The sequence below is a fragment of the Temnothorax curvispinosus genome, unplaced genomic scaffold (assembly GCF_003070985.1).
Source record: "Temnothorax curvispinosus isolate PA1 unplaced genomic scaffold, ASM307098v1 QBEX01000305.1, whole genome shotgun sequence".
Lineage (NCBI taxonomy): Eukaryota > Metazoa > Arthropoda > Insecta > Hymenoptera > Formicidae > Temnothorax > Temnothorax curvispinosus.
This window is the reverse complement of record NW_020210085.1, coordinates 440,744-461,941: the sequence shown is the minus strand read 5'-3', so window position 1 is coordinate 461,941 and position 21,198 is coordinate 440,744. Positions and strand designations below refer to the sequence as shown.

At 46.7% G+C, this 21,198-nt stretch overlaps 1 protein-coding gene across 1 annotated transcript in view; it reads right to left on the bottom strand.

The window, feature by feature from the left end:
• Nucleotides 1-20,990, bottom strand: part of LOC112452730 (protein trachealess) — a 76,853-nt gene extending 55,863 nt beyond the window's left edge. The window contains exons 1-2 of the mRNA XM_025013092.1: nt 20,147-20,990; nt 3,421-3,453 (exon numbers count right to left, since the gene is read on the bottom strand). Coding sequence (XP_024868860.1) covers nt 3,421-3,453; nt 20,147-20,442 — 329 coding nt within the window. The 5' untranslated portion in view covers nt 20,443-20,990. The remainder of the gene's footprint in view (nt 1-3,420; nt 3,454-20,146) is intronic.
• Nucleotides 20,991-21,198: the final 208 nt, after the last annotated feature.

The window sequence follows — 21,198 nt, the reverse complement described above, 5'->3', positions numbered from 1 at the left end:
CACCTGATCGCCAGGAGTAAATCCGCCCTGTTTTTCACGCGTTGGTTTTAGCCGCGGCATTAGAATCACACGGACCATCGCGCGCATCGCTTGGTTTTTCGGTCACTGTCGCGCCAGTTGATTCCAAAGTTCGCGCGCGCGCGCGCGCGCACCGCGCGCTATTAAACGATGCTCGGATTTTTGTCGGGCTGTCCGCCGCATTGTACGCAATTATACACGCTTTTTGTCGGCTAAGCCGGTGTAAAATGCGGTTTTCCGAAAATGGCAGTGGAACGAAGACTGGTCTCTACGAGGTGGCGTACGGGATAGTATCGTTTAATTTGGCATAAAACATCAGCCTCGTCTACTTCGAGCGCGTCTGTCCCCCTTCGCTACTTCATCCTTCTTTCCGTGCTCCCGCTCCCGGGGAGCTTCTTTCTCGTCGTCGTCGTGTCGTCGTTGTTTCGCGATAGGTTCCGCGAAACATTACTTTACACGTACACTTTATTTCAACGTTTCAACGCCTTAATCCTTCTCCCGTCGTTTCTCTCTCGCAAACGAGAAATTATTTTCAAGGTTTGTCCTAAGCGCTGAAAAGAAATAGAGAACACAATTTTCGCGATCGATAGACACTGATTTCTCCAAACGGGAAGTCGGGCGAGGATTCGATAAGAAACGTTTTTGCGTAAGGTACTTGTCCGTGTAATTGCGAGAGAGAACTAAATGTGTCGACGTCTTCTGGCTGATCGAGTTACCGGTTAAGGCGATGCAAAATGCGGTTTCACTTTTTGTGCTCCGGTTTAATAGTGCCACGCTATTATAACTATCCGGGTAAGCGCAACAATATCGTCTTTCTTTCATATCGTCGTTAACGTTACCTCGATCGGGCGGATGAAAAAAAAAAAAAAAAAAAAAAAAGGAGGAAAAGAAAGAGGAAAAATCAGTCATGCCAATGCGAAATAAATTTCGCGAGGAAAGGTGCAACTTGGTCCCCGCGGGTATCTGGATATGGACCAACGTCCAACGTCCCGGTCGACAGTGACGAGATGGAATAGCGAGGGAGCCAAGCGGGAGCGAAGAATAGCGGGCAGAAGCGGCGGCCGGCGCGGCGCGGCGGTGGCGGAGAAGGAAGAGGGGCACGAAGGGGGACCTCTCGAGAAGGAACGAGTAGGGGGCATGGAAGGCGACCGGTCGACCGGTCCTCTGGACAGACGGACGGAAAGACAGACAGGAGACTGGAGACCGCTCATTACGGGCGGCGCATGCGCGTGGAATGCGGCGGCTCTGGTCTCTTCGATACAATAAATATAGGATCGGAGATCGGCGGGTGAGCGAACGCGGGATGCGCGGCGTGAGAGAAGAGAAGGGAGCGGAGCAGAGAGAGAGAGAGAGAGAGAGGAGAGGGCGACTCCGCTCCACGCGGAGATGAGAGAGCGAGGGTAAACCGATGAACGGGGCCCGGAGTCCGGGGCCCAGGGACCGACAACAATGCCCGACAACGTAGTAACGACATCCAGTTAAATCGCGGTGGTCGCACAAAAAAATACGCGCGGCCCGCGATTCTTTAAAGGCTCGGTGAACTCCGCAACCGCGCGTGTATCCCCGCCGACGTTTACCATCGTCGTGAGGCGCGAGCGCGAATTTGAGCGAACATCGAGCGAGCATTGAGAAACCGGACGACACACGCGCGGCACGCCGCGCCGCGCCGGCAAAATCCGTTTTGCCCCTCGCGATTTCCATCGACGAGATCGTCCCTCGTGTGTCGCGCTGCGCGATACGATCGTTCTCGTCGTACTTATGAATTTATAATTAGACATCTCGAGCGATCGCTCCTACAACAACGATTGTAGAACTAATCGTAAATCACGACCAACTCCTTCGACCGCGTGTACAACGAAAATTAAAAGAAAAGATCAGCAGGTAATCTCGCGTTGGCGATTATGAGTAATATAATTAACATTTCGCTCTCTTAACGGCGCTATTAGCAGGAACGAAAACAGGCGCATTACAGCTTAAAAGCCCGCGATGGACTCTTTGGAGGATGGGGGGCACCCGGTTTAAAATTGTAGGGAACCGACAAGGTAGATGTACCCACGATATAAATGCTGATCAATCAAGGCGAACGGAGCATTTAATCGATACTTCAATAATTATCAACCTGCTCCGGACGAGTTTCGCAGATAAACCCCTTATGCATCTTTTTTATCATAGTGCTCCTTTTCTTATTGATCAATCGCCCCTGCTTAATAATCACTTTGAATATAATTTATGCCGTATAAAACGCGAAAACGATACACTTTCTCAATCGTCGCGTGCTATTTGAGATAATTTTCACCGAGACTTTGCTACCGCTAATATTTACCGTCAAGATATGAAACTTTTCCGGTATCATAATGACGCATAATGTGTTGGAAACGCCTCATTAATTTTAGCGTGTTCAAATACCGCGACAAGAGATTTTTCACGCAGGACGACGCGGCAATGGGTGACAGCTCGAAGATTCGCGAGCGACAGAGAGGTAATACACAAGGCGTGACGGAAATAAACCGATAACGATCCGAACGATTAATCGCGCTCCGTTGTTTGCAATTAGCGTGAAATCGCTCGCGGTTAATTACAGCGATACGAGTATCGCGCGTTTGGTCCGCGTCGCCATCGTTAATTATACGCGCCACGTGATTATGCATAATGGATCCGTTCGCGTTTTTCAAATAAATCACACGGATGGCCGTATCGCCGTAAACAACGTCGTAAAATTTACGTGTCGATCTTTTGCGTGTGTTCGTCCTTGCGATTTTATACTCCGCGTATCTTTTATATAAAATCTCGCGGGTGCGCTTTTGAAGAACAGCCAGCCGTCCCTCCTGACGAGCGAGACACGCAAGATTTGATACTCGATAGACGCGTAAATGTAGCAAACGGCGGCGAGACGCATCGTTCGGACGTGTTCGCCGCGTTTCCATATGTCCTGCGTATATACATACTCGCGTATATACATACGGTGGTCCGTGAAACGGCTTCGTGCCGATTCTGCGTTCGTTCGTCACTCGAGAGAGTTGATTTATATCCGTGGGTAAGAACCTCGTGCCAGACCTCGATGCCTCTAACTCGTTGCTTCTGCGTGCGCGCCGCAGCGCGCTCACTTTGAACAATGGAATTGCGTCGCGACGTCGATCTCTCTGTATCAATCACCTCGCCAACGAGATCTTTTATATCTCCTCGGCCGTCCATCGAGACCGCTCCTTTTCATAGCTCCGCTTTTGTATTATTAGCTAGATCGGTTTCCTCCTCGCTCTGACACGCGTTGCGGATGCCGCCCGTTCATCGACGAATATAACATTTGCGAGAGGATCGTATAAGCCTTTTCGATCGCTCGTAATTCGCGTACGATGAGTGTGAGCGAGAAAACGAGTCATTACGAGAATATAATGAATTTCTTACCTGTCTGTCCAGCAGAGCGCGTCATCTCGATACCTGGAAAGAATTTGAAAAAAAGTTAGTTTTAATTATTTTAATATATTTCAATTTAGAATATCAATTGCTTTAGTTTATTTCGATTATGATAGATCTAATTAATCGAAACGACAATTCTTCAAGCTTCAAGAGCGATCTTTTTATTATGAGGGTTTTAAAGGCAAACGTCTATCATTTCTGTGTATTGCGGCATCATTCTCTGAGCAACCCAGCCGAAGTCGATGCCTTGTATAGGTATTACTAATTCGTCGCGGTGCGCCCGATCGGCGCACTGCCCCTCTTACGTTCAACCCCAAAGTCCAAGTCCCGTGTCGCAGCTTACAGGAAAAAGCTTTTATATGAAAGCTCGGATAGGAATAAGATCGTCGTCGTAAATTGCGCGCGAACCTAATCTTGCGGTTGAATGGTGCTACATATACGTTCGTTTCGGGCCCCTTTTCCTATTCTTCCTCGTCAAATCATAAATCCGCCCTTTCCCTCCCCCTTAAAAAAAAACGAAATTTATAAACTTTATCCATCAAAATTTACAACAATTCTAAGCAGACAAGTTGCAAAATTCTCCTCCCAGTCGAGCATACCCTATCTTGAAAGAGGTCGGAAACTACAGTATTTTAGATTCTCCAGCGTTACCTTAAGACAAAACGTAGTTTACGTCGGAAAGTCACGAACCCCCGGGCGCGGCGGGCATCGACACCATCAGGGGGGGGACGAAATTCGTGATTCGCCGGGACTGCGACGATACGCCACACGGATGAATCAGAAGAAACGCGAGAAAGTGGGGCCTGTCAGCGCGACATGATTTAAAGCCAAATATTACGACAGAACGCGCATTCCTGCGACGTCCCCGGTTAAGCGAGACGAGGGTGAGCGACACCGGGGGATGAGCCGTAAGTCGTGCAGATATGTTGGCCGCGGTTTATTACCGGGACGGCGGAATGGTCGGCGGGGTGGAGGAACATTGATTTAATGCGGGAGTAATTGGGCGGCCGGACGTCTCTATGAGCACGCCACCTTCCACCGCTAATGCGTTCCCGCCCTTCTAACCTTTTGGCTAACCACCGTGTGAGCGAGCGAGCGAGCGAACGAAAGGCCCGCTAGGTCTCTCTGGCCTTCCTCCCTTCTGCCACCCTCGCTCCTTCTTCCATCCGCGGGCGGGACGTGAGAAAGGCGAACGCTTTATTACTGCTTTTATTGCTCGGCGAGTTTTAGCCGCGCGTATCGCAGGTTGGATCGGCTTATGGCGCTTATTAAACTTTGATGTCACCAAATCGCTCTTTCACTCTCGTCCGCGTCCTGGCTCCTCCACGCCCAGTGTCTCCGTTGGCACGCGGACGTTACGTGAAAGTGGATACCGGAGGAGCGGGCGCCTTTTGATGGAACGCAATAATTTTATTAGAATTCAAATTTTATTGCGGCACATCCGTCAATGGGATCGATAAATCAAATACGCCCTTATGGAAAGCAATAAATAGTTTTCTTACATTGCAGTCGTAAATTTTCTTTGAATGTGTATATAATCGTTGATGAACGAAATAATTAAATCGCTATAAATTTCTCGGCCATGTTCACTTTTAATAACATATTGTTGGAAAAAGTGGGTTAGAAGTTAGAACTGCATCATGTTATTTTCGAGCGTCGCGCGTCGGCTCGACTTGTTACAATTAGTCATGTTGCTTAAGCACACATATAACAGTGGAATGTGTATACTTACAGCCACCTAAGAGTAAGTTAACGGTCATTATAGGCAATCCCGTGTATCCTCGTCATCGCGTGCAGGAAATTAAAGGGTGCGTCTCGAGATTTGCGTGTAATGTAGCCAATGAAACGTTCCAGGTGTTGAGATTTTATTAACTCAAATACACTCGCGAGACGCTGCGCGCAGAATGCAAATGCGATGCCGATACATCGTAACGCGGCACAGCGGAATTGCCGATTCCGACTATTTTCTATTATATTTCTATACGCTGAGAGTGCGCTACACGAAACACGCATTTCAGTCGGCCGGGAACATACGTTGGGGGGGACTTTTTTTGCGCTACAAATCTTCCCCGTGCAATATTAGAGAAGGAATTCTCGCCGGTGTTTCCCGCATTTCGCGAAACAGGATGCGGGACGAACGAGTTCGAAAGACTTTCTTCCGAAGCGACGGAGAGCCCGTCCTCCTCGCCCGCGCCATGTGTCGCTAAGGTCGCCGTGAAGAGAAGCGGGGAAGCCTCTCGAGCGCGTTCCGGCGCTCGCAACAAACGAACGAGGGACCGCAAACGTGCTCTACAAGTAGTCATAATACGTGGACCGGGGGCAGACTCGCACGTGGTGCGATCACGTCGAACGGCGCTCAGGCGCCCCTCCCTTTCCCCCCGGTGTAAAGTTAAACTTTGGATACGCCGGCTGCGCGAAATGTCTATCCCGGGCAATGCGACGCTTTCTGATCGTGCGCGCACGCACGCTCGACAGCTTTCGGCGACGACTGGCCAAGAATGTTCTGATTTCGATGTACGAAATGATGCCGTGTGGGAGATGCGATACTGCAAATCTCATATATGGATACCGAGTATTTTTTAACAATATTTTAATTTAGAAGCTAATTTGAAGCTAATTTTATTAACTTCATACCAATATTGTACCAACGACAATTTTATTGTAGTAACGAAATGCATTTGCTATACGGATAGATTGTTTATTTTAACAGCAAATTAACACATATTTTTTTGAATAAATTTACTCAACAAAATTTTTTTATTTTACCGGCAAAATAGATCTTATTGCAATATCAAACAAATAGTTATACTAAAATTTGTTTGCTCTTACATTAAATATACAGTAGCATGAAATAATTTCACTTACTTTTCTCCGTAATACTTTTTGTACAAAATGTTTCGTTCGTTATTTTATATAAATGATTTATTTAATGCTCTGTTTAGAACGTTAAACTCTAGTTTCGCTAAGTCTGAGAAATATTATATTTGCAGCGAGTCAGGTGAACACAGAATCATCGATGAGCAGTACGCGATGTTATAACAGGTACCATTTTCGCGTTAGCACACGCGCAGGAGAATTTGAATATAGCGAAACTTTGTTACAGCTGACGGTGCTACTTTCGTTTCGCGGACGTCGTAACTCATACTCGATGAAACTTTAATTCGGATCGCGAGTGAAAAGCTTTCGAATTTGGCCAATCGTGAAATATTACATTAAATCGGTGCTGAAAATTCATTGTAGAATCATTAAAATTATACATCTAATTCTTTCATCGAGAATTATATGAAAATTATTACATTAAAATAAAAAAATATTGTTATATATAACAAAAAATATATAATACTTTTAACATATTAATATATCCATTTTCGTGTTAATAAAAATTCCTGATGGATCGCAGTTTCTATCATCTTCAATCTCACCGATGCGAAGATAATTTCTACCTGGATGGGCCGTTAGAGTATAAAGCGGATTGGAAGTTTCGGTCGCAAAGAGTATACGCTTCATCGATGAACAAATCGAGTGATCCGAATGGTGGTTACGTATATCCTCGGAGCTGTTGCTCCGAGAAAAAAAGTTTGAGTCCCTCGCGGGACAGCACCCCGGCGCGGCTCGGCGCGGAACGGAACGGAACGGAGCAACGCGGCGCGGCGCGGCGCGGAGCGGAGCGGAGCACGGAGTGCTGTCGGTCAGTGCACCGTCGTCGTCTCGACTCGTTTCGGTATACCTATATGCAGGCACGACCTACGTTCCAGCGGAACGGGAGAGCGGGAGCATAGCTGGCGCATTATCACATACGTTAAGTTTTTCTCCCTCTATTGGCCCAGAGCGGGGACACGAAAAACGACTGATTAATCGAACCAACACGGGAACATTCTTGCTCCGGGATATAGAGAGAAAAGAAAAAGAGAGAGAGAGAGAGAGAGAGAGAAGGAGAGTGAGAGAGAAAGAAGAGAACGGGAGAACCAGTAGTAAGCGACGGCAGCAGCCTGCCCCGTGCCCACCACACCCTGCATTCGCGCATCTGCGTCCGCGGGCGCGGACAAGACGAGAGACGACGAGGAGCGGAACGGGAGAAAAAGTCCCTGTCAGTACCATCGCGGGGAGTTCTACCCGATCTCTTTCGTCTCTTCGACGAAAACCGGAATGCGTTTCTTAGCGGCCGAGATATGTTCCGAACTTACAATTAACGCGCGGCGCAATAGCGTAAGCAGGCTGTACGCCTGCAAAAAAGCCGCGGTACCGGCTTGTAATGCGCGTGCGTTACGTTACGTTCGCGTGTGCAACGCCTAATTTGGGATATCCGCTTCTCTCTCTCTCTCTCTCTCCCTTTCTCTCGCGATCCTTTTTTCACCTTGCGACAGTTATGAAAGTATTTCCATCGAAACAATTTCGTTAATTTGATTTAGAGCCGCTTTTCTTCGTGTTTCTTTCTCTCTCTTTCTCGCGCGTGCGCGCGCGTAAGTCGACTACCCCTAGAGTGCTATCGGGTTCCGCTGGTATTAGAAGAATGTCGCCAACGTTTACCGTATCTCGATGCGTATCGAATTAAAGAACATAAAATGATATGATATAATACTCTATACGCGTACTTAATGTTTTACGGCGTAACGCTAATGTTGTTCGTGCATGCCGTTTCGCGCATATCGCGCGATAGGAAAATGAGCGACTTTACATCATAACGCGATAAGATTTATATCTTGTTAACAACTCGCGCAAGTTTATTGTCGAGGAGGGTGTTCGGACAAAGGAGGAGGATAACGAAAGTTAAAGGGGTAGCGTTACTTCAAAGGCTACGTTGACATAGAAAGAATCGGGTAATAAAGAAGGGGATACTACGTATGTAAGGTGGTACACGTTGCGTACCTATTGCCTCGTGCCACTTCCCGCGCGGATTATTTCGACGATGTAACGAAAGCTAATTCGTTGTGGTGGTGCCGTAATGCGAAGCGTTATGTTGTCGCGTCGAGTCGTAAAATTCAACCTGTTAACTTCTGATCGATTCTCGGCCATGACCATATATTATAAGCTTTAATATTGAATTCCGAACGTCACGTGTAATAGTTTTCATTTGTTCCCACCGGTCGCGCTTTGCCGCATTTTTATTTTCTTCACTTTTGTTAAGGCTCGCGCCGGAACGGGGCGAAACATAAGTCGTCGAGTTTACTCGTGTGAGTCTTCTAGAAACACTTTCGACAAATCCCCCGCAGGACGGAGCGTTAAATCGCGCAACATAAATACAGAGCTACCGAAAAGTCCGGTGGCGAGATGTGGTCTGTCTGCGGACAACGCGAAGCTCGCGATTCAGGGGCACTGCGATGCAGGCCGGCAATTGGCCAGAAAGAGGAAGAAAAGGAAGAAGAAAGCGCGCGGGACATATCGAAGCATTTCAACCGTAACGCCGGAGATATCGGCCAGAGGTGTCGCAGATTTTTAAATAAAAGCTTCGGGGTCGCGCGACTGGCAAAAAGGTGTTTGGAAAAACACGAGATTTCAATTAAAGAGACAAGCTTAGTAATGAGGCACTCCGGATTTATTGGCTCGAAAACCGTGGCGCCTAAATGTCTGCGTGTGTCTGCTCTCGTTCGACTAGCTTTGCAGCACGCGCGTACTAAGCGTATGCGTGCGTGCGTGCGTGCGTGCGTGCACGTGCGCGTGGCCGAGGCTTAGGGGACCCCATTGGACCTACGATATACCCGCAGAACCGCCTCATTTGCATCGGATCGAAATTCGTTACTCTTTCGCGAGATAATCATACCGTCTCGTTTGCGAATTGCTGCCTGCCGATTCAGTTCCGATCGCATTCCGATCCGTTTTTGCCCGCGCTGCCAACTTCTGCCAGATTCGAATGAATTTCAATCGGACTTGAATTAGATCGTTTTTCGCGAAGGCATTATATGTTGCCTCGTAACGTTTCGATTGAAAGAGAAATTCCGTATTTCTCGCGAGACGATGATGAAGTCAAATCTCAGGAGCTAGAATAGAAGCGGTAAATATACATAATCTGGTATGACGTGCAATCAAGGGAAGAAAAGATCGCAATATCGGTACGTAACATCTAACACCGTGGTGAAAAAGCGTGTAAGACGCTAGGCGTGTAAGACGTAAGGGAGCAACTGGCCGCGGCGCGCGATTAATCGGTCATGACGTTGCCTCGTGAATATAATTTGTGATATAGGTATTCTCTACCGTACGTAAAACAATTCGTACCACATAATCGAGCAAATTATACGTCGTCGTTACCGTCGTCTTTACGTTCACGTGGAGTTTCCCCATTTATTCCTTCACGGTGCATCGATTAACAAGCCTCTTATCTCGTTTAAGGATTTTTATGGCAAAAGTTATGGCTCGAGTATCGCTGTCAGTGGAAGAAGACGAAGGTATAGGACGAGAGGGGAAGCGGCGCATCGTCGGCAAACGCGTCTTAAAGACACGATCCCGGAGTAATCGTCTTTCGAGCCCGGGCCCGATAAAAACGCCACGATACGAATCGGCGCGGCGCGGCGGTTCACCGGCGATTAGCTTCAGGCTACGAATCTCTCTCCCCCTCTCTCTTCTCTCTCTCTTTCTCTCTCTTTCTGTCTCGTCCCACATTATATCATGTAATTTTTATCGAATCTCAAATATGATCTCACAGTGCCCACATCGCGGAAATTATGCATAAAACTTATCATCATTTATCCCGCGAGCTTATCGATTGCATCCCGCGCGCGCAACGATGACCATTTCGCGAAAATCACTGGCTTCCACCACGCGGCTTTTCAGCCGCGCGCCCGGACGCGGAGCACGAGCAAATTGAAACGCGATCTCGCCCAACTCCCAAGCATCGACGTCGTTATTATCTCGTTACGCTTATTACGGACTATACATCTATTTTTAATTCGGCGGAGTTTGCCGAGCAGACTCGGAAACTTCACGTCGGATCGAAACGCGATGGCTGATCGCTGATCACCGAGTCAATATCTGGCCAATTAATTGCTTCTTCCGTTGCATCGTGGAACGATATACTCCTTCGCGAATTACTGAATGTCGGCATCGAGCCCAAAGCGCAAACGGCTACCCGCTGGGCTGCGCAGCTCGTCCCGTTACGCTGCAGTGCTGCGCCGTATGGGAGTATTTCTTACAAGAACGAGTCCTCGTTCCTCGAAGGATTGGCGATTCGTCGATTAAATTGAAAACGCGACGAGGCTAATTGCGCCGCGTCTGTATTATTCATGGATCCGCCATTCGTGCTCGCATTTGGTGTTTTGCCAATCTGATGACTCGAGTATCCGACTCGATCGAGATTTTAGAAGAGGTGAACCGTATAGTGGAATATAACGTGCGAGTTAAGGATGTAAATTAATCAAGTTGTCAGAACCATTAGGTACCAGGCTCAAATATCTTGTAACCGTCAGAGTTCGCCTTTAGTGGGTCTTGCCTTATTAAATATATATGTCAAACATGTTGTTCTATCACAATATTAAATCGACTTTGCGTTTGCACCCATACAATTACACGTATGTACGTACCGATGGTAATAGATGGTATGTCCCGGCGACGTGTAGTGCCGCCCACGTGGTCACTTGACCTCCCTACGCCTCCGTATCTCTTAGTTAACCTTATCAACTCGATTCAACTCGACCTAACCGGTGCCGACTCACAGTTTGCTAGTGCGTAACCGGCGTATAGGCGACATACGGGCGTGCATCTGTCATTTTTTTCTTATTCTCCCATAATATCGTTAAATACGAATACATTAGATGCCGCAATGGCCAATTGTTAATTCGATATTCAGCGGTTCCTTAGAACAAAGACCCGTGTCGCTGTTAATCAAACTTACTTACGCGCATAGACGAGCATGAGTTTAAATCTTTTTATATACATTGTACTTTCAGTATTGCAACTTATAACTTAGAGAAAGAAAAGAAATGATCTCGTTATAATTTACTTTCAGATTTTTTGTCATGTAACAGCATGAAAATATCGAGCGAATTTGTTCACCAAAGAATTCGTTTAAAAGTTACACGTACTGCATAGATATCTAGATATCATAGATATGCAAAACGCGAGGATCACCACCCGCGTGCGCCCTCGCGGGCGCGAAGAGACGCGAGTGTAGAGGGGTCACGAGGGGTGCGTATCGATCTAATAGTAATGAGCTCGATGCCGGTCGGAAGATTTTGAAATATACATTATGCGCGGATTATGGTTATGCATGCGGGAAAGGCGCTGAGAGTATTTTTCTTTTGATATACTCTTCGCACCCGAAGCATCTTGCGGAGCGACGGATGAGATTTGAATAAAAGTATCCGTGGCGTGCCGTGGCTTCGGCTCCGCTCCGCTCCGCGAGTCGCTCCGCTGGGGCTTGATTCGCTAGCTACTTTTTACAACTGCGCGGTCTCATTAAATATGTATAGATTCGCGCCCCGTGCGCGTTCCCCCAATTCTTCGTCCCCCACCCTACCCCCTGTCTCCGATGATATAACCGCATCAGCGATTACTAGAAACATATGTTTTAAAGATCACGAGCAACCGAAGACGTCGCGCCACTACAGTGCCGCGTTACTTTACTAGTTACGCCTATATAAACGATTTATGTCTATTTTTACCAATGTAGATTAATTTAAATCTCGGTTTAATTTACTTTTTATCTTTTTCTAGTTCTTAAAATTAGAGAAAGATAAAAGGTAAGTTAAACCGAGATTAAAGTTAATCGATATTGGTAGAATGGACATTAGAGTGATTGTACGCGCGAGATAAGACTAGTATTTGACACATATACACTTTCATGAAGATAGTTATACAAAACTGTCGAATTTTTTAAGTAAATACTTCACGCGCGCATAAATTATACGCCTGAATCAACGACGAAAGTGTTTCGCCAGCTACGTGCAAACATCGGGGATAATGACTCCTGATCTACGTACTCTAATCCTAGTCCATCCCCTCGGGTCTGCGTGACCCGGATTAAACTATAGGCTCGTATCGACATCAGTTTCTCAAGGAGCTACCGGTGTTCGAATACCAGTTAATCGCGGGAAGTGGTCTAGCGTAACCATTGATATTTTCACGCCGCCCGCGGCTAGCTGTAAACCTAACATTAGTCGCACACAGTCGGTTTTAACGTGTTATCCAGGTAGGGGCTCGTATCGGAACTGCAATTTCGCGTAGCTCTCGCTTAGGTAAAGATACTATTAGGTAACTGATAAATCAGCTCTTGTTTCACTATGTATACGCGCTACTTACGGTGATAAAAGAAAAAGGAATATTTGTGCTACTATACAATTATGATAGCCGTCAACATTTTATCGAGGACAATTTATTAGAGACAGGTATAATGTGTACGCGGGGCTGTAATCGCGAACACATCTCTCTGTGTTAGCGATTCTTTATTAAGACGCAATATCGGCGCGCGGTGGTTTCGTTCCTTCGCGGAACAAATGACCCGCAAGTTATCACCCTGAGAGTTCGACCCTTCCATTTAAAAAATGTAAATTCGTTAATGCAAGTAATGGGGGCGTGAAAATTTGTTCGCTCTCTCCCTGCAGTTCTCTCTCTCTCTCTCTTTCTATCTCTTCCTCTCCCCTCCGATTCCGCGCGCCGCACCCTATTACCTGAGACTATTATCCAATACAAAAAATCAAATAAAGTATGCTAAGTTACGCTTCGAAGACTTTGGGGAGCTCGGAAACTGCCGAGGGGTCGTAGAAACATTTTTTTTACTCCGTTCCCCCACGTGACGTCAACACCCGCTCGCCGACTCTACTCGCGCCGCTCTTTCTTCGTCGCCTATTAACTTCCAACAGGCTGTAACAATGAGACGTCGCCGAAACTTTTCGCGCGATTTATAGATACGCCGTCGACGCGCTCGTGTGGAAGGAAATTCAACTTTGCAATTTGATCGCTTCGATTGCCGCGCGCGTATGCCTCTGACGAATCGATTTTTCATTTCGAGAAAAAGAGAGAGATGTCACTTGACAATGTTCATATCCGCGGAGAAGGCATTAAATCTCATCGTTGAGGAGAAAAAGAGAACAAATTCTCTCGTTTCAGCATCCTGTTTACCAGCAAGAAGATTTCGCAAATTTGAAAGACAAATCACATTCTACATTAGTACATTTCCGTGATTTAATGACCGTGCAACCGCGTTTAAAGCCCCGAGGTTCGTGATGTTGCAAATTGCATAAGATCGAGTGTGAGCTGAACGTATACCGTTTGTGGCTCGTCCGACGAGCAGAACCGGCGCGCGGTATGGCGGTATGGCGGCGGCGGTGGTGGTGGCGGCGGCGGCGGTATCAGTAGCCTGTTCTTATCCGCTGATCCGCATCTACATTATTAAACTTGATTGGAGGCCAGGCCAATTCCCGCGCGAAAACGACTTATTGCAGCGTGGCGTAGTGTGCCTCGACGTTAGACCATTATAGGAAAGTGCTGTTTAACGATTCGAAAAAAGCTCGAGATAAAGCTCGATAATCGCGGAACGTCGCAGTTTCGGAACGATTACTATACTTTTTTTTCCTTATAATTACCGCGCGCGAGATACAGTTTAGTAAACGAAATTATTACATGCCTCTCGATAAACAGCTTTCATCCGAAACTGTTGTTTGAGGCAGCTGGGTAATTAACGGCGCGTTAAGTGCTAATTGCGATAAACAATCATTATCATTTTCTAACAACCAATGTGCGCGAGAGAATCGCCTTTAGATATCTATCCCCCCGGTATTAGTTGCATAAGATGTAATAAGTTTCACGTAATGCGGACACAAAAAGAGTCCCGAGTCGACGCCTGGGAAACACAACACAAGAGAATCTGAAAAAGCGCCGTTTTACGCTTCAGGTAATATCATCGAATATAATGGAATGCGCGGCGGAATCGAGGGCTGTACGGTCAGTTTGCGGGACGGGATAAAATCACGAGCGTTGCGCAAGAAAATCGAACAGTCCGATCTCTCCCGCGTGTTGTTCTAACGAACGAAAAAGTCGGAACAAATCGCCGTCTTATCGACGACGAACGACCGTACGTAATAAATCGTCGAATGAAAATGCGCCGCTCGCGTATTGGCGCGGCGCGGCGGCGCATTCGCGAGAAGATTCGGCGAGAAGAATATAGGACTCAATAGGAATTGATTTTTCGAGTAAGCCGTAATTGGCTTTCGTGCCGAACGCGGCCGCTCTGTGCCCCCTCCGTGTTAAATGAAGTTCTCATAAAGAACCCGCGCGTGCGAGTCTGTATCACCATACTAAATTCCGCGCCGCGCGCGGCCTTGATACCGCCAAGTGTATTGAAATAAAACGTATCAAAGTAGCGCGCAAGATGTCGGGGGGGAGGCCCTCTTTTCTCAATGGGCGTTTTTCAAACTAATTAAAGTGGATATTAAATCACTTCTGCGCCACACACGCACGCACACACCCTCAAAGATTCACTGATGTACGACCCATTAATTAACGTTTCCGATGCTATAGAATATCGCTTGACTTCATACCTCCTAAAAAGATTTCCGAGATACCTTTCTGATTGCTAATCGTTACACGAATTTACAAGAAGCACGAACATTACTGGCGTAATGTACCTGAAAGTGCAACGTGTGGATATATAATTCGTTATACTTTCTGCATTTCGCTCGTCCCGACGAAATATTTGACGCGTATAGTATTATTATCAAAGAACACACATTAAATCTGTAAACGTTCTCATAACTAATAATCGTTCCAGAATTTCCGAGATAATAAAAGTTGATGAGGCGAAAGAAAAGAAAAGGAGGAAAAGAACCGTCTAACGTCGGGGGGGAATTCGCTAGCTAAAAAGATTGAAAAGGATCAAAAGAACAATGCTGTCCTCGTGTGCTTTTTACATTGCACGAACGGGTTGCGTATACGGGATCGACGCGCGACCCGATCATTACCACGGATGTATTATAAAATTTTTCTCGTGGATATTATCGTCTACGCGCTTCTCTCCATCGACAACCAATCGATCGTATGGCGCTGCTACACGTATAACAACTAACGACACGTACCCGCCAAAAGTCAAAATTGATTTTCAGGAATATTATTAAAGAGTCGTACGTTTTTTGGAGGACCGCGCGTGGAAGCCGCGCTCGCACGAGCGAGCGCACGGTTGACGTCGCGCACGAGACGACGACGACGACGGCGACGCGCGGTTATAGCGAGCGGGGAAGAAGCGAGGAAAGAGCAAGGAAGGAACGAGAGCCGCAGGCGAGTTGTATAATATGAACGCGCCGCGCCGGAGTTTCGGCAGGCTATAATCAATTCTGATTGCAGTCCAGCGGATCGCAGCGCGATCCACTGGCCGATAGCCGAGAAAAAAGTCAGCGCATCCAACTACCGGGCTGCACGGTGGTATAGAGCCGAAGAGGAAAGGGCGAAGAACGAGGGGACAGAGATAAAGTAAGAATAAGGAGAGGAGGAGTGTGCGGAGATGTGCGCGAAAGAGACACGCGGAGCGGCGTCGGGATGGTAAGAGGGAAGAATAAAGGGGGACGACGGGGGGGAGGGACCCCGAGAGGGACAGGGAGAACGAGGGATCGGTGGGTGGTTGGAGGAGAAAAAATACAGATAGAAAAACGGGTTTCGATACGGCGGCTCTCGGGGGTGCGAATTAGTTTGCGTTGCAGTTCGCGGGAGCGTTCGTCTATGAGTCGGACGATGAGGATGCGAAACGAAATCGAGACGGTAAAAACACAAGTTATTTATCGAACGCGTCCATGGCAGTGGGCTCCTGATTCCGAGAGGCAAACATTGGTGAGATATAAGGTCGATGGGCCCAAAACATCCTATCGACTATAGTTCTCGCGATGCCTCGGCTTTCTCTGGTCTACATCAAGATTCGTCTGATACGCGACAGGGGCCTCATGATGTAACGCGCTACATATAGAAACGGCAGATTATCTCGTACGCATGGAGGATTTGCGAGAACAACGATATCGTGCTCGAATTAAGTGCTCTAGAGACTCGTATGCGTAAGGGCTCCGCGCGTAAGGGCAAAGACCTCGGCGGTAAACTATGCACGCCTCTGGCCTCGGATTCAATCAGGATTAGAGGTAGCCTCGTCCCGTTGAAGCTTGAGATATTTTAACTTCCGTGGTACAGGGGCTTTTTTGGATGAAAGATGAAACAACGAATATATCGTAATCGGCATTACGCTCGTCGAGAGTCATTGCCCGACCTATCGAAAACACGCGTACTCGGAAGGACGGCGCCGTCCACTTCTCCATCCGCGGATTATAAATTCTGGAAAGATGCGCGCGATAAGATTGTTGCCGACGAAAGAGAGGGGAAAAAAGGCTGCTGCCGTCCATCGGTGGCGGATATGTAATGTACGAGTAACTCCAGCAACAACCTTGACTCGCCGCAAGCCATACTCGCGCGCTTCTTATAATCCCTTGTGTTCGCGCGCGTCCGGCCCCATTAGTAGTTGGCTGACCCATCATTCAATAACGCTCTCAATGTCTGTGCGACCGTGTCTCCGTGTCTTCGGACACACACGTATGCGCGACACGGCGATAATTAGACCGAATTTCCGCACGGGAACAAAACGCGGAAAGCAAAAATTTCTCGCGTCACATAAATTCTTTCATTTATCTTGCACGACGCGCTATATATTTTGTACAGATTGTTCATCTTCTCTCTCGACGTATTACGATTAAGTATATATAACACATCGATATTTTTTTATCGGGATCTTAACGAAACTCTTTGCCGTCTTCGCTTCTCTACGTGTTCGCTTTGCGCGAAATTTTAATACAAACTTATGTGCAGATAACCGCGCGCAGATAAACTTTAGGGTATCTGGGTAGTCTGCCGATCTTGAGACATTGTATATATACGTTCTGAATATACGAATTGATCCGAGTGTTATGTCTACGATTGAATAATTAGTATCAGAATTATACACATCAGGTTGTGATATTAATATCATCATCCATAGGACATGTACCATGCATACTTTGTAACAGTCTGCAACAATAGATTCTTTGTCACTAAGCATTTGATAATTTCATCACAAATAATAACACCTTATTGGTTTTGTATTATATTAATCTTTAGTTGACGTCAACACAAGTAGGTATACCCTGCACCCGGCGATCCGAAAACGGACAGACGATCTGTCTAATTAATGAGCAGCATTGACTGAGAAGACACTCGTCTTCCTTCCAAAAAAAGGCTTGAAACTTCGCTTGAAGCACAGTAGCTCTTCTAAAGAATCAATGCAAATACCGCGGTCTTTTGTGGCAAACGATTCGGAACGGCCGCTAACGCTCGACTTGACAGGCAAACGCTCTTCTTATTCATATCGACGCGAATCGGTGTCAAATGCTCCACGAGTTTTCGTTAAATTATCATTTCTGTGGTGCGACAACCGTTTTACCGGCATTCCTCGAACGAACAGGCTCAAAGTGAAAAGATGGATTTCTATGGACAAACGCGCGAGCCATCGAGCGGAATATTCACCATAACGAAAAATTTTTACTCACGCTTTAAAAATTTGTACGGCCGTATTCTCTCGATACATATTCGTCCAAACTTCAAAAATAAAGATTGATCGATTGATTTTATTCGTGTAACGCGAATCGTTCGCGAATATGGTCAGTGAATCATGCTAGAGCAATCACCTATATTGATTGCGCGGCGGATAGTAGAGAATTAAATAGCGGAGTTAAAATCATAGCGATCAAAACACACTGTACTTCTCGAGCGGCGTCGTATCGAGACGGCGATATGTCAGTGTCATTCGCGCTGTCACTGCGTTATATACCAGGTGTCCAGAAATAAAGATCCCGAGATCGAGAGAACAGTGGTTCCATTTACAAATGGTGTGAACTGGGTAAATTGTAAAATATTTTAATTGTTTTCACATAAGTTTTGTATCTACATTATATTTATCGTTATTTTTAAAAATGTCGTGTATCTCGAGGAAAGAAATGGTGCCGGCCGGCGCGATGAAACATTTTCTAAAATGACTTAAATGACAAAAAAATCTTTCAATTCGCCTCCTTTTCTCGATGCGGAAAGTAATTTAATTCAGCTTGTGTTTTCTCCGTACGTCACAGATTTCGGGAACACCCTTTAGAGGTTTTCCTTGTTACGATGTCGATGGCGTGATTATACGTTTTATAAATACAGAACGACAGACGTTCCTACTAGTTGCTCCGACATCGAAAGCACGACGGCAGGATAATTGATAGCGGAATGCTAATAACTCGTACGAGGCAGGCATTATAATAAGTTTTTTGCCGGGCGTGTGCCCCGCGTCTAGCGCATTCTCACTCCCCTCGTGATGCACCGCGGATGTTCTTTCCGGTACTTATTAGCACGTAATTTGCTTAGTTTAATCTCGGCGCTGATACGTCTGGCTATTGCGCCAGACACCCTGCATTTGCAAAAACTTTTATTTGTTCTTTGCTAGTTAAAGATAGATAATTTCTAAAGATATCTTCACTTACTGATAAAGAATATAGCTGTATTTCTAATACGTATACACATATTTTTTACGTACGAGATTAATAATAATAAGTATTTTAATTTGTAATATTGTAAAGACTAAAGCAAACATGTCTGGTGCAAAATCACTTATCATCGCCGATCGCTATCAATGTTCACGAGCCTGACTGATTTGACATCGTGTTAGATTTCACACGTAGAGATAACCCGAAGAAAAATGTATGTTTATATAAATGTACAAGTGTGAAACGCAATCGAAAATTGCAGACACGAATTCAGCCAGACGTATATATATATATGTATATGTGTGTTTCGTATTTTCCTCGGGCAGATTAGTAGTTACGAAATGAAAAAATCTTAATACAATTTGCTGGGATATTAAGCACACGAAGAGTATAATTACAAGAACTGTTCTTATGCGTTGCTTTCCACCGAGCGATTATACATCGTGGCATACGGGCATGGAGTGTTAATAATTACGGTAGACGATGGAGAGCGTGTGTGTATTCGTATTAAGAAGGAACGATACCGCGCCGGTGTTTTGAAATAAAGGCTTCGATATCGTTCATCTCGTTTCGTTAAAATTATATTCACATTATGCATATATAATCTATCCTTTTTACATGTAATTTTTAATATATCTTTCCATATAAGATTATTATTTGAGGCAATTAATTTAATTTTGCAAATTATAATCGGTAAACGTGAACTCGCGCGAACGTCAATCTCGCGCATAGATAAAAAAATATCTAGTACTTTTCCAAGTATTTGCTTGAAATGGGTAAATATGGGAGTACTTCCCCAACGAAGAAATATTGACTAGGCAAACAACTGAGGCTAAGACAAGCGACCTCTCCATTTGCCGGTGCATCTAGACTGGGCGACGGTAGATGCGACGGCGTCAGGCTTTACGGTAATATAGTTTATGTCGTTCTTTCTAATTTCTATGAAGGCTACTCTCAACTCTCTTTCTCTCTCTTCTGCGTAAAAGAAACGTTATATATCGTATGACTCAAAAAGATGAATTCGCTTCTTTTATTATTGAAAGAATTCTTTAATTGCAAGTAATTCATAGATTCGAATGCGCGTTCTCTCTCAGTGAAAAAGACGAATTCGATTCTATAAATTATTAAAGTATCCGACGAAATGATTGTAAGAACATATCCCTTGGCACATATTTCATTTTACTAAATTCACTGAGATTTCTGGTGATAAAGAAATTAAGTATCTCGGGGCAAGAAAAAAACGAACATGCGTCTTGTATACCAACCTGGTAGGGAAATAAGGGAATCCCTGATGGACGTGCAGATCCATGGGCATCGCAGGATGAGCGGGACCGTGATGCGCCGCGGCTGGCACGTACTCGCCACCCGCTGACATGGGGGGCTGCATCATCCCCGCGGCGGCGGCCGCGTGGTGACCCGCGAACATGGCCCCCCAATGGAAACCAGGTGCGCCCGGCATCGCCGACGGATGCTCTAATTCGAGGGCACGGTGACTTCCGCCGGCACCACCGACGATACCACCCCCGGCTGCGCCTCCGGCACTTCCGCCTCCGCGGTGCATCCGCCACCCTTCCACCACGAATGTCGATGGTATTTCCGTCGTCTCAGTCGGTCGTGCACTCTCTCTTGTATATTTCTTTCCTCTTTTTTATTTTTTCCTCTCTCTTTCTCCCTCTCTCCCTCTCTCTTTTTCTTTTTTCGACAATTCACTTAAACGCTACTGCTCACTTGCACACTGTGCCGCGTGTCACTCGCGCCCTTAAAACCCGCACTCGTGCCCGCGCCCGGTACTCGGGTCCGCGCCACGCCGGTACTCGGGCGCCGGTAGCCTTTTCCCGTCGACGGAGACCTGCCGAACGGGAGGGCCCTGACGATCCGCGAGTTCCTCGGGCACCGCACCATACGACCGGTATACTTTATTCGCGCGGCACGCGGTACACCGGTAAACGCCGTGGACGCATGGGCACCGTCCGCGTTCGCGGCGTGGCAGTTGTTGACTCCGAGAACGCGGCGCGACGGCGGTGATGCGGATGCTGCGGGGGAGACAGGTGTCCGCGCCGTAGTGTATCCTCTGGTGGAGCCGCTGCAGCCGGACGGACCCGAACAGTGGCGCAGCCTTTAGCTCGGCCATGAATGACGCGCCGTATTCCGAGTTTACCTCGCGGAGGCGGAGCTTCGGCCTACTCTCGCCCGCGTGATACCTCCCGCCTCCATTCCCTCTCCGATCCTCTTTTCTCCCCCCGATCTTCCTCCTGCCCGCGACTTCACCCCCTCGCGACCACGTGCGCGCGCGTCCGAACGCGAATATTCTCTCTCG